At 52.3% G+C, this 17018-nt stretch overlaps 1 protein-coding gene across 15 annotated transcripts in view; it reads left to right on the top strand.

Annotated features, from left to right (window-relative positions):
* DYSF (dysferlin) overlaps nt 1-17018 on the top strand; it is a 232381-nt gene that overhangs the window by 44034 nt on the left and 171329 nt on the right. For 8 of the 15 annotated variants that reach the window (XM_055241803.2, XM_055241811.2, XM_055241807.2 and 5 more), the window contains exons 4-6: nt 5685-5790; nt 14495-14609; nt 16415-16620. In XM_055241803.2, coding sequence (XP_055097778.1) covers nt 5685-5790; nt 14495-14609; nt 16415-16620 — 427 coding nt within the window. Of the gene's footprint in view, nt 1-5684; nt 5791-14494; nt 14610-15926; nt 16020-16414; nt 16621-17018 lie in introns of all 15 variants that reach the window. The other 7 variants (XM_055241805.2, XM_055241799.2, XM_055241801.2 and 4 more) reach the window with 1 other exon arrangement.

The raw sequence follows: 17018 nt of genomic DNA, 5'->3' as shown, positions 1-17018 counted from the left end.
TCCCCCATGATTGTAAGTTTCCTGAGGCCTCCCCAACCCTGCTGAACTGTGAATCAATTAAACCTCTTTCCTTCCTAAATTACCCAGTCTCAGGTATATCTTTATTCGCAGTGTGAGAACGGACTAATACAGGTGTGTTCCCAGGCCAAACCGAGGGTCTGGCTGCTTATTCTCATGGCCCAATAACGAGATGCAGATGAACTGGGAAAGAAGAGAGTTTGTTTCTGTAACCAGGTACAGGCAGAAGGCCTGGAAAATATCAGCAGATCAACTCGAAATTACAAAGTTTTCCAGAGCTTATATACCTTCTAAGCTATATCTCTACATGTAAGTGTGCATTCATCTAAAGACATAAGTGACTAACTTCTTTGAATCTATAACTAAGGTCTGAGTTTTGCAGACCTTCCTCTGGAGCCTCAGTAAATTTACTTAATCTAGGTGCGTCCATGGGCCAGGGGTGATTACCCTTCTCTTGTCTCCTGCTAAATCATGGAGGTTTGGGGAATTCCTTTAGACCGCCAATAAAACTTGATTGTCGAGGCCTGGGGAGTTTCTTCAGACCCCCAGTAAAAACTTGTTTAATCCTAAATGGGTCCTGTTAAGAATTCCTTTGTTATCTTGTCATGCTTCAAGGCCCCGGAAAGGCCTGGGCAAAACTCTTGGTGGGCTTTTGTTACATTCCAGCCTTTGTACGATGGCACTGGCTCTATCAGCTTTGAATATTTAACTTCACCACTCAGTCAGTGCTGAAACAGTTGTAAGGAAGGCCTGCCTGTACAGCTGTTAGTGAGATCCGGCCTGCCACAGGTGGGCAGGGGGCTGGGGAATGGGAGTGCTGATTTGTTGGGTCAGGGATGGAATCACAGGAAATTGAGGCTGTCCTCTTCCCATGAGTCAATTCCTGGGTGGGGGCCACATGATCAGATGAGCCAGTTTACCAGTCTAGGTAGTGCCAGCAGGAATACAGGGTCTGAAAAATACCTCAAACACCAATCTTAGGTTCTACCGTAGTGATGTTATCCACAGGAGCAACTGGGGAGGCTCGGAATCCCGTGGCCTCTGGCTGCATGACTCCTGAGCCATAATTCCCAAGCTTGTGGCTAATCTGAGTTTTACAAAGTTACTCTGGTCTCCAGGCAAGGACGAGGTTTGTTTCTGGAAAGGGCTGTTATCATCTTTGTTTCAAAGTTAAACTATAAGCTAAATTTTTCTATGGTTAGCTGGCCTATGCCCAAGAATGAACAAGGGCATTTTGGAGATTAAAGGCAAGATGGAATCGGTTAGGTCAGATCCCTTTCACTGTCATAATTCTCTCATTTTTTATAATTTTTGCAAAGCTGTTTTCATTAGTAGGAGGGTTGCTTTATTAGCGTGCAAGTTCCATGAGGTCAGAGACTGTATTTTGTTGGACATACTAAATAAGTATTTGTTGAATGAATGAATTCTAAGATTTTTAAGGAGTTTTTATGTTTTGTTTTTAAATTTAATTTTTTATTTGGTAAAAACTTTAAGAAGTTATAAAAACAGAAACTATATTTAAAAATGCAGTGAAAATTCTCCCTGGCCTCTTTGTCCCTGATCTGCCCAGTTCTTGCTATTCCCCAAAAAGTAACCCCTCTTCTTACTTTCTTATGGATCATTCCAGAGATCTTATATTATTGCTTAGTCGCCCATATAGATTCTAACTTTCCTCTTTTTTATGCAGCAAGTAGCTTATTATACATGCTCTTTTGCACCTTGTTTTATCACTTAACAGTGTATCTTGAAGATTTTCCATATAAGTGAATAATTCCCCATTATTGTTATAGCTGTCTAGTATTCCATTGTATGAATGTACTGTACTTTATTTACCTGTTGTCTATGATGGATATGTGAATTGCCTCCTGTGTTTTGTTTTGTTCTTACAATGATGTAATAAGACCCAATGTTTTAAAATAAAATTGTTTTGATTTCTTTGTGCTTTATTAAAATAAATTGACTTGGCCACCATGATTCCCACCCTCCCACATGCTGCCTAAGGCTAAGGTCTGGGGGTCACCCGTGCCTCCTTCCCTTCTGCCATAGGGCAGTAGTAGCACCCCTGGATGGTGAGTTTGGGAACTAGTTCTTTTTCTATGGAGGAAAAGCATGTGCCCTGTCAGACCACAAGCTGCCTTGGCCTCTCCCTCCTTTGCCCATGCCAGTTCCTGCCTTCTCTTTCTTTGGGATGGCAGCGGCTCTTTCAGTCCCCACACTTCTCCAGCCCTCACATTCCAGGGGCTCTAGAGCATAGCTAGCCAAGAGGTCTGAGGACGATGGGAGCGCCTGTGGTGTTTTCCTCCATGTGGGCTGCAGGGGGTGTGGCCAGGGCCCACGGGTGTCATTTCTACCCATGTAGGCTCTGCTCTGCACACACTCAGAGCTGGCCCTGTGCAGGACCCCTGGCCCCCTCCTTGCCTCATCCGACCCTCTGGAATCCTGTCTGCCACTTGCCAGGCCCCTGGTTGGTGCCCACTGAGAGTGCAGCATCCCTGATGAGCAGAGGGCACCTGGCCCTGGAGCCTGTGCCTCAGTCTGACTCCAGATGGGGCGGATCTCCTCAAGGGCCCCAGACCTAGAGGCCCCTGGATAAAGCCACATCTCCTCCATCCCCTGTAAAATGAATGGATGAATGATGAGTGGCCTTCTGAGTTTTCTGTGACCAAGCCTCAGACCCCTCTAGCCTCCCAGGGGTCCCTCTTCTGCGCCCCCTACCTCTCCTCCCTGAGCAATGCTTCCTGGGAGGCTCTGAATTTCTGACTCTTGTGAACTTGACTACCACAGCCTGCTCCTTACACTGCGGGAGAGGCAGCCTGCCCCGCTATTTCCAGCCCTTCCTCCTACAGGAGTGGGGGCTGGTGAAGCCACCCTTCTTGGAGGGACTTGCCCCCAGGCCAATAGCAGGGGTTTGGGGGTGCATTTCATGGCCCCAAAAGGCATTTCAGGGAGGAAATAACAAGCAATCAACCCTGGCTGCTGTCTCTTGGGCATCCAAGAGGCACCCCAGACTGGCAGGGGTGGGGGTGCTACTTCCTTCTGCATTTCCTGCCATTGTTCCCTGACCCACTTCCGGGAATTCTCCCTGGGCTGGGAGGGCTGGACAACCGCAAGGGAGGCAGAGGAGGTTTGGCTTTTCTCGGCACCCTATGACCTGGCTGCTCCTCTGCTCTGCTCAGTCCTGAGGGTTCCTAAGCTGGAGCTCCAGCTGCCATGTACAGCTCTCTGGTCCATGAGGCCTCCTTGGGCCCTGCCTCCCAGTCTCCAAGGAGAGAAGCTTCAGCGCTCTGGGGGATCGACAGGGAACCTAGATGCTCGGGTCCTGGGGCTGACTCAGCCATTCTCCTGCTTGAGCAAGTCACTCCCCTCTGCCACCCCAGTTTTCTCGTGATGGACAGGGTGACTCTGATCTCTGATGTCGCATGGACTCATGCATCCTCTATACCTACTGTCTGGTCTTTTTGACATTGTCTGGGTCCTGAGGGCAATTCAGTCAACATACTGATGGGTGCCTTCTGGCACTAGCCCCTGGGATGGAGACACTCCAGGAGCCCCAGCTTATTAAGTGATGGTAAAAATCCTGCTCCATGCTGTGAAGGAATGGAACACAAATCAGTTCACATTCTAGAAAAAATGGCTTCTAGCACTGTGAGGGGGTTTCGAACCCTGGATTGAATATTAGTGAATATCTCTCCCCATCTACCCCTTTTAGGAAGGGTTAGAAAATGGACCTTGAGCATATATTACATTTACTGCCTTGCTAGCAAGGGCACGTGCAAGGCGACAGAGTCTGTTGCTTTCAAGAAGGATGGAAAAAGAGGGATTTCATTGTTGAGAAGCTTAAATAAGTGGTTAGTTTTTAATTTTAAGTTTTATTATGATAAATAGACATAAACGCTACCATTTTAACCATTCGTGAGCATATGGTTCAGTGGCGTTATGTGCATTCACGATGTCATGCAGTCATTCCCGATGTCATGCAGTCATTCCCACTGTCCACCTCCAGAATGTTCTCATCTTCTAAAACTGAAACTCTGTAACTGTTCAATAATAAATCCTCACTTCCTCCTCCTGGGGAAGCTTGTAGCAGCCACCATTCTACTGTCTATGAATTTGACTACTCTAGCTATCTCATACAATATTTGTCTTTTTGTGACTGGCTGATTTCACTTTGCAGAATGTCTCCAAGGTCCATCCGTGTTGTAGCATGTGTCAGAATCTTCTTTTTTGAGACTGAATAATATTCCATTGTATGGATGGACCACATCTTGTTTATTCCTCTGTTGATGGAGACTTGGTTTGCTTACACATCTTGGCTCTTGTGAATAATACTGCTGTGAACACAGGTGTGCAAATATCTAGGTCCCTGATTTCAATTTTTTTGAGGGTATATAACCAGAAGTGGAATTGCTAGATCATATGCTAATTCTAGGTTTAATTTTTTGAGTAACTGCTATGCTGTTTCTCACAGTGGCTGCACCGTTTACCTCCCTACGCGCTATGCACAAGCATTCCAGTTTCTCCATATCCTGGCCAACACTTGTGATTTTTCTCTCCATGACTCTGTGTGTGTGTGTGTTTATAATAGCCATCCTAATGGATGTGAAGTAGTATCTCATTGTGAGTAGTCAGTTTTAAAAATCACCTAGTTAGGTCGAGGTTGCAGTTTTATTTCATAGGGTCATAAAAATGTATATTCCAATCAATATTTGCAGAGACCAGAAAAGGGATGAGCCCAGATGACAGGTATGCTGTTCATCCATCAGGAAAAAGCAGTTAATAAGTACACCTGTGGCTGTTCACTAGCCTAACATGGCCTTGTGCCCTGACAGTAATGTTCAGGGTAAGTCCATTTCTCAGGGAGGCAAGCAGAAGTCACACACAGACGCCAGGCGACAGGTTCCGACAGTCACAGGCCACTCACTGCCCATGGTTTCCTGTTGCCTCTACAGAGGGGCAGACTACATGGTGAGCCCACTTCATAGCTTCCTCTGCTGTCTTTGAAGGGAGCATGTGCCAACCATCGTGCTGCTGACCTACTCTTTCCTAATAGCTTGTACATGCGCCCCAAGCCTCTTGTCAGTCAGAAATGCAGGCTCTGGTGCGTGTGGTGTGGACCGCCCAGGGCCTCTCAGGAGTGGGGCCTGTTTCCCCTGCCCCAATATCCTTTTCTCCCTGTCCCTGAAGACAGGAAGATTTCCTTGCTTTTCATGTACAATCAATCACTGCTGGCTGAGCCCCGGGATTCCAATACAGACGGCCTGTGTAGACGGCCTGTGTAAATGGGTCGTATGAGCTGCTGGGGCTCAGGGGCAGTGTGGGGGTGATGAGATACTGACCTGGTGGACTGTCAAGGGCTCATGGGAAGACAACCCTTCATCTCTGGGGAGGCGTGGCTGGGCCTCTGGGGAGGGGCAGGAAGGGGTCAAGGTGGATTTCCCCAGGTCGTGGATTTCCCCAGGTCAAGTATTTCCCCAGGGGCCAGGCCTTCCAGGGATGGTGCATGGTGGTGACTGGGGGTGGGGGTGCAGGGGAGCCCTCGTGGGGTGCTGGGTGACTGTGTGGTCTAGGCAGACCAGCCTCATCTGAGTGGTGGCAGTGAGGGATCTGGCAGAAGAGCCAGGGTGCCTTACGCTAGTTTTCTACATTTGACTTCTCTCTCCTCTCAGGTTCCTGGGGGAAGCCAAGGTCCCACTCCGAGAGGTCCTCACCACCCCTAGTCTGTCCGCTAGCTTCAATGCCCCCCTGCTGGACACCAAGAAGCAGCCCACGGGGGTAAGTGCCCATCAGCCTCTGCCAGGTTAAGGTCCAAGGCATTGCCGGGTGGCTTCCTCTTTGGGCCTTGTCATTCTGACCCCAGACACGTGTCTGACTTCAGCTCCCTTGAAGCAGGGCTGGCCCTCCCTGACCGGAGTTTGCAGTGTCTGGAGGGGCACTGGACTAGGGGAGATCGGAAGGGCAGAGGGAGCCCTGACCCCACCTGCAGGGCTCAAGTCAGCCTTGGCTCACAGCAGCTTGGCCTTCCCCTTGGTCTGGTGCTGCCGGTCTGGCCACCTCCTGTCCCCAGCTTCCTGGTCAGCCTTGGCTATAGCCCACCTAGTCTCCCTGGCAGACCTCCCCCTCTCCCTCAGCACCCAGCCCTCTTCTCCAGATTCAGAATCTCTGAGCCATCTGGGTCACAGGGCATGAGGGAGGGAGGGAAACAGGCCTCTCCCCTGCCCACCGGGACCCTCTTCCTTTTCCTCCGTTGTTCTTCCTGCCCCTCCCCTGGCCTTCTCAGTGCTCCCCAATCAGACAATTCCCAGCCCTCCTCTCTGCCTGTTATTTTTAGGGAGCTAAATATACCCTGGAGGGTTCTCTCTTCCTGGTAGAATTCCTGACCTCTCCTGTGGGTTAGCCCCGCCTTCCAGGATGTACCAGGAACCATGGATTGGAACTACTTCCTCCCTGTGAGGCCTGGGGGATTCGGGCCCTGACTTCTCTCAGACAGGGCGGCTGTACTGCCCCGTGGTGGGTGTGTAAGGCCGGGGCTCCTGGCTGGCTGGGTGAGTCAGGAAGTGGCCGGTCTGGGCAGATCCCTGAATGGAACGAGACTGGATGCTGAGACCTAGAGAAAAGGAACCACTGAAGTCACCTCAGTGGCTGTCCCCACGGGGGCCTGGACCAGGAGCTCAACCCCTAGACCCTCTGGTGGAATGGCTGTGGATGGACCCCTGGTTCACTGAAATCTCAGTCTGCTGCCCTCTTGGTGCTGGACTTTGCTCCCAAGGGGTCCTAGGCTGCGGATGGCTGGGCTGCTCCCTTGATGGGAGATGTCACTTTCCAGGAGAGTCCATGCCTTTCCCACACAGGGCTCACTGGCAGAACGTTCTGGTTTAGAGCAGTATTCACTGAGCCTGTCTCCATCACCCTGAGTCCCCTCTCACCCTCCGTTTGAGCCTCCAGTCTCTTAACAAACACACCCTGTGGTCAAGGAGGACCTCAAGGAGTTCTGGAACTACCCCTTCGGGGGTCCCGAGGAGGCTCAGATCCAACCCTCGCGGCACAGAACACAGATGGAGGGATGACAGGTATCAAGGCAGCTGGCGAGAGAGAGCCCTGGGGTCGGGCTTGGTTCTCACTTCCTTGCTGGAACACCAGCATCTCTCCCCTCCAGCTCTGTGTGCATCCATGACTCTGGTGTTTCCTGCCCTTCGGTCCTTTCCAACCTCAAAGGCCTGTCCAGCCCCAAGGCAGAGCTTTCCATAGCTGGTCCCTGTTCATGGGGCCGTGCCAGGCTGGGGCCATCCCCTCCATGCCTCCCCTGGCCTCCTCCTGCTCCTCGTTCCCACACTGTCTGGGCTTCACGCTTACCAGCGGGGAGCCTGCTGCCTTCTCTTCCCTGGCTGGGGATTCCTGGCTGTCTGCAGAGCTTTACAATCCTTCACCAACCATGTCTCCAAAAAGAGTGTGTGAGATCCAGGAGGTGGCGGATGGGAGGCAGTGCTAGACCCTGCTGGGCTGAGCCCCACTAGCTGAGCACAGGCTGGAAATGGAGTGGGGGAGCCTCCTCCCTGTTGACCAGGAGGCAGTCCTCACCTGTACAGAGGGTCTAGAACCAGATTCTAGCCCATGTGATGGCATTAAGGTCACAGTGCAGCCCCAGACAGGTCATATGACCCTTTGGGCTGAGGCTTCCTGCCTGGGACCTGGGCTGGCTGCACTGTAGTGCTAGGCAGGGATAACTGGGGGTGTGCTTGGCAGGGACAGACAGCCAACAACATTGAGGGTTCTCTCTGGCTGCTCACTGAGACCTCATTTCTGAGCTGAACCCAATCAGCAGAGCATGCCAGGTGCCCCCATTTCATTGTAGGTCAGTCGCCTCTAAGAACCAAAGGAACCTGCTGATGGGGTGATAGGAGTGAATCCAGGGCCAGTGGGATCCTTAGGAAACTCTGGCAGACTGAGAGGCGTGGGGGAGGCTGGGAGTCCTGCCGCAGGCTGACTGCAGACCCCGTTTACCTTTTGCTCAGTGTTCTCACCCGAGTCCCTTCAGATACGGCAGGCTGGGCTGTGTGCCATGGAGGATCTGGCTATGTGTCAAATCTACCCTCTGACAGCTGCTAGGTTGATGGGGAAAACACTCACCCTGTCCTGGAGGAACCTCCAGGCCATGGGGATTTAGGGTACACACGGAGGAAAAGAATTAGCATCCTCTCAGATGTGTTTTAAGAGCAGCTCACTCAGGAAGGTGTGGACACGTGGAGAAAACTCAGTAGGCATCACCTGGGCCTTAAAACCAGAATCGGATCACAAAGGAGGACAAGAGCCCACGAAGCCCAGTGGTGTGCAGGTCAGGGAGCCAGGAGGGCACTGTGTGTTGGGAGCCGGGACTTGAGGCGGGCAGGACAGTGCTCAGTGAGTCCCTGAGCTTTCTTCAAGGGTTTGGAGCTTCTGCCAACCAACTCTGTATCAGCTCAGGGCCAAAGCTACCCTCTGCCTGCTTCTGGAGGTTGTCTGAGGGAGAGGTTAGTGAGGGCCAGGCACATATCAGGCCTGTCTTGTCCACACGGGACATGTGTGTTAGGGGAGGTGAGAGTGGGCTGGTTTGGGTTTTGGTTTTGATGAGCTCAGTGTTGGAGAGCTGTGGTTGAGGAAGTAGGCGGCACACAATGGGCTGGGCATGGCAGGGTGGGCGAAGGACCCCAGAGCCTGACCACATAACCTGGAGGAGGGTCACGGCCAGGGAGGGTCTGAGGAGGTCATTTGCCTTCAGTTTCCTGAGCCCTCTTATCCTGGGGCCAGACAGGGGTCTCAAGTTCTGCTGATCTCGTTGATTATGGGCCCCAAGGCAGCAGACGAGGGCGACCGAGGCTACCCTGCTCCAAGGCAGCGTGTTTGGTGGACACACGATTGACTGACAATGGCCTTGTGCGTGGAGAACCCTGGAGTGCTGCTGGGTTGGAGACCTGAGGACCTGGGCTGTCAGGCGCAGGACCCGTGATGTGGAGGACCTTGAGGAAGGTCCCACTGGGAGCTCTAGGCCCAGGCTGTGCAGTCTGGGAGAGCACAGGGCTCATATATATCCCCCAGGAAGAAAATCTCAGCTCTGTTTGTCTAGAGAAGGAGACAGGGGCTGAGCTGTGATGTCATGGTGAGGGTACAAGGTCCCGGTCCTGGGTGGGGCCCACAGACATGCCCACTTTCCCTTAAGAGCCTCAGCAGAGCCAAAGAACTTCAGTATTCACCATCAGATCCTGAAGCTGTGGTCCCCGGGGCCCGCCCCCTGGTGCTGAGGTCTGTTCTAGACCCTGAGCTCCAGAGCCTCTGGAGCTGCAGGGATGCCCCCGTGGCTTCCTGATGGGCAGCTAGAAGACAGACCTGGCTCTGTGCTGGAAGTCTCATTCAAGGGCCCACAGCCACCCAGATGGTGCCAGTTCTTCAGGAGGTTGGTGTGGAGCTGTCGGTGTAGAAACACCGGATGCTCAGGAAACCCCAGGAGGGGCTGCCTAAGTGGTCTCTGGAGCCCTCTCTCTGGAGAGGGCTGCTCCTATCTGCATCCCGGAGAGGGCTGCTCTCAAGCCCCAGTGCTGAGAAGCTGGCACTGGGCATGGTGTGGAGGAGTTACACTCCGGTGGTTCCACCTCTCACAGAGATGGTGTATAGAAGCCCGTCAGAGGCCCAAGGGCAGCCCAGGTGTGGCCCCTTCAAGTTTTTGCTTAACTCTCCTCAGCTCACTGGGGTCCACTCAGACTGCTTGATTTAACACTGCAATCTGCAAACCGTCTCATTCCCCTGATCCTTCTTGCTCTGGTTTACTTTTTCTTTTCTTTCTAACATAAGTGTTTATTATTTATTGTCTGTCTTCTCTGCCAAGACATCAGCTCCATGGAGGCAGGGGCCTTTGCCTTATTTATGGAAGTGTCCCCAGAATCTTTTTTTTTTTTTTTTTTTTTTTTTTTGAGACGGAGTCTCGCTCTGTCGCCCAGGCTGGAGTGCAGTGGCGCAATCTCGGCTCACTGCAAGCCCCGCCTCCCAGGTTCATGCCATTCTCCTGCCTCAGCCTCTCCGAGTAGCTGGGACTACAGGCGCCCGCCACCACACCCGGATGATTTTTTTGTATTTTTTAGTAGAGACGGGGTTTCACCGTGGTCTCGATCTCCTGACCTCGTGATCCGCCCGCCTCGGCCTCCCAAAGTGCTGGGATTACAAGCGTGAGCCACCGCGCCCGGCCAAGTTTCCCCAGAATCTTGAACAGTGTGTTTGGCCCTGGCAGGTACCCAACACACATGCACGTGTGCACACACACTCACGTAGAGGGAATGAATATGTGAGTTAATGAATGAATGGGTCAGGCCAGACATGTCAGGCAGGGCCCTCAGTCCTCATCTTTCAGATGTGGGCCCAACTCAGGCCAAGTCAAACAAACACCCCCACAGGCCTGGCCTCTGGGGCCGCTGCACGGAGCCCTGCGCTCACAAGGGCCTCGTGCTTGGCTTAATTCTCTACTGTTTCCATCTTGAAATTCTTAAAGCTCACTGCATCTTTGACCTCCTGGGCTCAAGTAGGCTCAAGTGATCCTCCCGCCTCAGCCTCCTGAGTAGCTGGGACTACAAGCGTGGCTACCGTGCCCAACTAATGTTTGATTTCGGAATAAGGGGCTCTGCATTTTCATTTGCGCTGGGCTTGCACATTATGCAGCTGGTCCTGACCTCATGCTACTCTTGGAGGGCCGGAGCCAGCATGGATGGGCAGGGGGCTTTATTTGTCTCTGCCTCAGGAGATTCCTGTGGCTATTCCTAAAAAGAAGCAGATTTTCAAAACCTTTTATTTGGAAATATTTAAGATCTAGACAAAAGTTGCCAAGTATGGTACAAAGAGTATTTTGTCCTGAGCCATTTGACCTGAGGGCGCCAACCTCCTGGCCCATCATTCTGAACTTGAGTGTGTGTTTTCCAGTTAAGGACTTTCTCCTACATAACCAAAACACAGCCTTCCAAAGGACGAAACTAACGTGGACACAGCACTCTCGTCTAATCCCCAGACCCCAGTCACGGCTCATCCATTTTCCCCACAGTGTCCTTTGTAGCAGAAGGATCCCACTAAGGCTCATGTGGTGAGCCTAGTTGTTTTGTTTCTTCAGTTTCCTTCCATTTGGAATAATTCCTCAGTCTTTCTTTGGCTTTTATAACCTTGTAGCTGGATATTTTTTTGAAATTCAGGTCAATTATTTGTAGAATGTCCCCCACATTGGTTTCGTCCGATGTTTCCTGTGTTTAGATTTAGGCTGTGTGTCTTGGGTGTGAGTGTAGCACTGATGCCGCGTGGCTGTCTTTGTGCCCTATCGGGTGGGATGATTGTGATTCGTTTGGTTACCACACCGTTAACTGTGATCATTTGATTACACTAGCATTTGCTGAGTGTCTCCGCTAATCATTCATCTACTCCCCTTTCTCATGTCAGAATTTTGTGACTCTGTAATATCCTCTTTGTCATCTAACCTTTACCCATGAGTTCTATGAGCTGTTATTTTTGTATTTGTATTTTTATTTTTTTTTGAGACAGTATGTCACTCTGCTGCCCAGGCTGGAGTGCAGTGGCACGATCCTGGCTCACTGCAGCCTCCGCCTCCCGAGTTCAACCAGTCCTCCCACCTCAGCCTCCCGAGTAGCTGGGATTACAGGGGCATGCCACCACACCTGGCTATTTTTTTGTATTTTTATAGAGATAGGGGGTTTTACCATGTTGGCCAGGCTGATCTTGAACTCCTGACCTCAGGTGATCCACCCACCCTGGCCTCCCAAAGTGCTGGGATTACAGGTGTGAGCCACTGTGCCCAGCCTCCATGAACTGTTTTTGTTTTTGTTTTGAGACTGGTCTCATTCTGTTGCCCAGCTGGAATGCAGTGGTGTAATCATGGCTCACAGCAGCCTTGACCTCCCAGGCTCAAGTGATTCTCCCACCTCAGCCTCCTGAGTAGCTGGAACTACAAGCGTGGGCCACCATGCCTGGCTAATTTTTTATTTTTTGTAAAGATTAGGGTCTCACTATGTTGCCCAGGCTGGTTTTGAATTCTAGGCTCAAGAAATCCTCCTGTCTCAGCCTCCCAAAGTGCTGGGATTACAGTTGTGAGCCACTGCACCTGGCCATACCCAGGAGTTTTAACATCGCTGCTGTTTCTTGGTTGAATTCATTATTGCTTTGATGATTGCTAAATAGTGATATTCTCATTATTTTTCCTGCATTAGTCAGTTGGCATTTTGTGGTCAGGAAAAGCTTTCTCCTCTCCTATTTATTTACTGCAATATGGATTTGTGTATTTCTATTTTATTCAATTGTTTAATCTGTTACTGTTATTATGTATTTTCATGTTTCTATTGTCTCAGATTTGGCCTGTGGGAGCTCTTGAAAGTTGGCTTCTGTGTCCTTTTGACATGTTTTTACTTTTTATTGTTTATTTATTATTTTATTTTATGTTTTTGAGGCGGAGTCTTGCTCTGTCACCCAGGCTGGAGTGCAGTGGTTTGATCGACTCATTGTGACCTCTGCCTCCAAGGTTCAAGCGATTCTCCTGCCTCAGCCTCCCGAGTAGCAGGGATTACAGGTGCACGCTACCACGCCTGGCTAATATTTTTGTATTTTTAGCAGAGATGGGGTTTCACCATGTTGGCCAGGCTGGTCTCAAACTCCTGACCTCAAGAGATCCGCCTGGCTCGGCCTCCAAAAGGGATTACAGGCATGAACCACCTCACCCAGCCTCTTTTGATGTGTTTTTAAGAATCATTCATTCATTGAGCATTTCCTTTCTTGCTAGTGCAAGAAGATGGTCCAGGCTTATCTTGTATCTTCTCTGCCCTAGCCCTAGAAGTAGTTATTTCTCCAAAGAGCCCAACTTACCTGTTGCTGAAGTGGAAGAAAGTCCCAGGACAGTTGTTAAAAGTGCAAATACCCAGGCCACCCTAGACCTACTGAACTGGCACCTCTAGGAGTCAGGTGTGGCATCTGGGCGGAGGGGAAGGCCCTTTCTTCTTTTCCCCTCCACGGGTTGCAGGAGCTGAAGGGACTGGCTTCTCAAGTGGCGACACCTGGTGGTGATTCAGGAACCCACAGGGCAGGTGATGTCCATTCCTTGGGTGAGGGAATTCAAAGGTCTCAGTTGCCTTTGTTGACCTCCTCCTGAGTCTCCTGGGACGCTGAGCTGGCTCTTGTCTCCTTCCTCAGTGTTCTGAGCCCTGCTTTCCACCAGTGCTGCTCTCCCTTAGTGTGGCTGTCCCCAGGCCCCAGTCTGGAGGGTTCAAGCTCAAGAGCTGAGTATGTCGGGAGCCTTCAGGCCCTTCTGTCTTAGGACTGAGTTTGCTCCATGAGTCCCTGGACGTCCCTAACATCATTCAGCAGAAAGGTCCAGTGAACTGTGCCAGACCCACTCAGAGGGACATTATGCCTCAGTAAAAATTGTGTTTATAAAGGGTTTGTCCAAACCTGGGGAGAGCTTATTGCCTGACATTCAGTAAAAGAAAATCATTTTGCATACAGCAGACCTGTCTACTATTTGTTTGAAAGATTGGAGAGAACTGGAATGTGGAGTCAGGGAATTATGGACAATTGGTTTTCTTTTGCATTATTTTTCCTCTTTAAGCTTTCTGTGCTTCCCAAACTTTCTTAGAGTATATCCGTTGTGCTAATTTGAGAGAATGGCTGCCCCAAGAGGCTTGCTGGACCTATGGTGCCAGGGCAGGGCTCAGGCAGGCCCGGGAGCAGCCAGGCTGCAGACCCGGCTGAGGTCGTGCTGTTCCCAGGTTCAGGGTGAGGGTTGGGGTGGGGTGGGCACATGGGCAACCCGACCTTGTCTGTGAGGGATGTCACCAGTCCCTCTCCTCTCTGGCCGGTGCAAGCCGGAGCAGCTGAGGATGTGGGGGGACGAGGGGCAGGAAGGAAGAGGGCTCTGCAAGGCTGGCAGCACCCTGAGACCCTCTCAGTGCTAGCTGCAGCCTGAGCAAAGCAGAGCAAGGCTGAGTTGTCCCTGGAGAAGTAGGGGCAAGCCATTGACTGAGCAGAGTGGCCAAAGGGACATTTTCCTGAAGACAGGCCAAGTGGATAGTGGGAAAAATCCTGCAGGTGAGGTTGGATCCCTGATTCATTTGCAGAAGCCCACTACATGCTACATCAACTAATTTGCTCCACATTTGACCTGTGAGGAAGGTGCTATTGCTATGACTAACCCCAGTTTTACAGATGAGGAAACTGAGGCACGGGGCGGTCACAGATCTTGCCTAAGGTCACACAGCTCCTGAGTGGTGGAAGCTGACCCCAGATTCTGTGCTTTGAACCACCTGACTATGCTGATAGGTCCCTGGGGTGGTTTTGCCACAGCCTCCTGCAAACGTGGCTCTTGTCAGAGCCATATTCCTTGGTGGAGGGATGCCAGAAACAGGGAAGATACTGGAGGGCAGTGGTCCGAGGCCGGTGCACCAACCTGTCCCCCACGTCTCATCTCTTCCAGGCCTCACTGGTCCTGCAGGTGTCCTACACACCGCTGCCTGGAGCTGTGCCCCTGTTCCCACCCCCTACTCCTCTGGAGCCCTCCCCGACTCTGCCTGACCTGGATGTAGTGGCAGGTGAGTAGCCCACGTTGGCCTGGCCGGGCCCCAGCAAGAAGGCCGGGAGTGACATTTGGGCATGGGGGCTGGGAGCTGCAGCGAGGCTTCCCAGCCTTTGCTGCCCTCCCCAGGTTGGGGCTGCCCAGGCCTGGAGAGAAGAGGGTGCAGTGGGTGGGAAGTCCTGAGGGCTGCCTTCTGCCGTGCAGAAAGAAGGGGCAGCAGGCATGTTCCCTTGGGCGCTGCAGGGAGTAGTGTGAGGATGCCTCCAAGCCCCAGCTGCCTGGGGATGGGGCTGAGCCCAGGCTGGGTGTTCTGAGCTGTGCAGTTCCGAGAAGGGTGTGTGGGGACGGGGTCTGGCCCAGGTGATACCTAAGGCCCTACAAACTCCCCAGAACCAAATGTTTCCCTGCCTTGGCACCCAGCAGGCCTTCAGTGATGGTATGTGACAAAAGAACTATTTTTTTTTCTTGAAAGAGCCCTGAGCTGAACTTCAGCGTTCTAGTCCTCCCTTTGACACTGAGTCTCTGTGTGACTTTGGGCTGATTACTTTCCCTCTCTGGGCCCATAGATTATTTGTGAAGGGAGCAGACTAAGTTAGCTAAGTGCTGTGCCTGTCTCAGCTCTCTTCACTTGGTTCTGCCAGGCTGGTCAAGCGAGGACCCAGCCTGGGGTGGCTGGCTCTCCAGTGGTGGGCCTGGGCGTGGGAGCCTCCATGTGGTCCAGCCTGCTGGAGTTGGGAGGAAGCTACATAGACGGGCTAGTGGGCACTTGCCCATGGGAAAGATTCTAGAGTTTTTCTCTTAGTGAAGGGAGCTAGAAGCAAGCACAGCATTAAAACCACAGCAGCCCATGTCTCAATTGAGTGTGCCCTGTGCCTGACCTGGGGCCAGCCCAGCACAGGGCTCTGTGGTGAGGTGAGCAGAGCAGAGCCATCTCGTTGGGGCTCAGCACTGTCCGAGCTTAGAGATGGGAGATCAGCCTGGGCTGGAGTAACCTGGTAATCCTGAGCTGTGCAGCTGGAGTGGGCTCAGGGGAGGAAGGAGAGGTGCCCTTGGTGGCACAGGGTGGGGAGCGGGGAAGGTCTGAATGCTCTGGGACCATGTTGAGGTGGATCTGACAGAGTTAGGTGCAGGCCAATCAGAGGAGGCTTCGGGACACGCCTGGGAGGTGGTGAGAAGGGACAGGTGCCACTGGGCCCCACAGCTATTTCTGAGCTTTGTACCAGGCTGGGGTGGGTGGGGAAGGCAGGGTTGGGGCTGGGGGTGCAGTAGGTTGGTTTCCTTCACCCCAACCTCCTCCCTCCCCTCCCGGGGTTATGCCCTGCCCACAAGACAGGCGGGGGACAGAGCCGGGCCGAGACTTGGTCCCTGCTCAGTGACAGCACCGTGGACACGAGATACTCTGGAAAGAAGTGGCCGGCCCCCACGGGTGAGACACGGGCCAAGACTGTCCCCATCCCAGGCCCTCCCTGTAACTGTCTCACTAGCTGCCATGGTCAGCTTGCTGGAGTGGGGCCAGGTGGCAGAGGACTCGTCCTGCAGGACTTGGTGGGTGGGAGGGCTAGGGCCATTCTGTTTTCTTCCTGTTGACTAACTGGACTGACTGCCCTCAAGTTTCAGCTGCTGGAAGCTCCTCTTCTTTCTACCTTATCCATCCTGGCTCACTGATGGGGAGGGAGGAGGGAGAGGAAGAGGGAGTGAGTCTTAGTGCCCATGCCTTTTGGATCTTCTGCCCCCTGGGCTGGGTCCCAGGGGCAGGGGCAGGGGCATGGGCAGGGGCAGGGGCAGAGGGACCCAGGCCTCATTAGGGCCCTCTCCTCTTAGACACAGGAGGAGAGGAAGACACAGAGGACCAGGGACTCACTGGAGATGAGGCGGAGCCATTCCTGGATCAAAGCGGAGGCCTGGGGGCTCCCACCACCCCAAAGAAACCACCTTCACATCCTCCGCCCCACTACCCCGGGATCAAAAGAAAGCGAAGTGTGCCTACATCTAGAAAGCTGCTGTCAGACAAACCGCAGGATTTCCAGGTGATGAACGGGCTTTCTCTGACCCCAGGCTCCTCTTCAGCCATCAGCTACGGGTGCCAGGCACCTGCCTGGTTTGTCCAGCTTCAGGGGAAGATGTGTGTGGGATCCTCGGGGCCGTCCTGTGGGGGGAATCTGTAGTTTTCCTGGGCCTGGGCAGATGCCGAACAGGGAGTTCACATCTTAGGTCCACAGAATAAGCTTCTGCCCAGCCCCGTGGTTTTGTACTTAAAAAAAAAAAAAAAAAAAAAAGGCACTGCAGAGATTCAGCATGTCTTTGCATCTCTGATCAGAGAAAAACCTGATTTTTCTAACCAGGGTATATCCAGCCAGCAAGCTCAGGCTATTCAGGTGTGGTCTGTGTCCAGCACCTTCCGCATCACCTGTGTACTTGATAGACA

This window comes from Symphalangus syndactylus, chromosome 14, assembly GCF_028878055.3.
Source record: "Symphalangus syndactylus isolate Jambi chromosome 14, NHGRI_mSymSyn1-v2.1_pri, whole genome shotgun sequence".
Taxonomy (NCBI): Eukaryota; Metazoa; Chordata; class Mammalia; order Primates; family Hylobatidae; genus Symphalangus; species Symphalangus syndactylus.
This window is presented reverse-complemented; position numbering and strand designations above follow the sequence as displayed.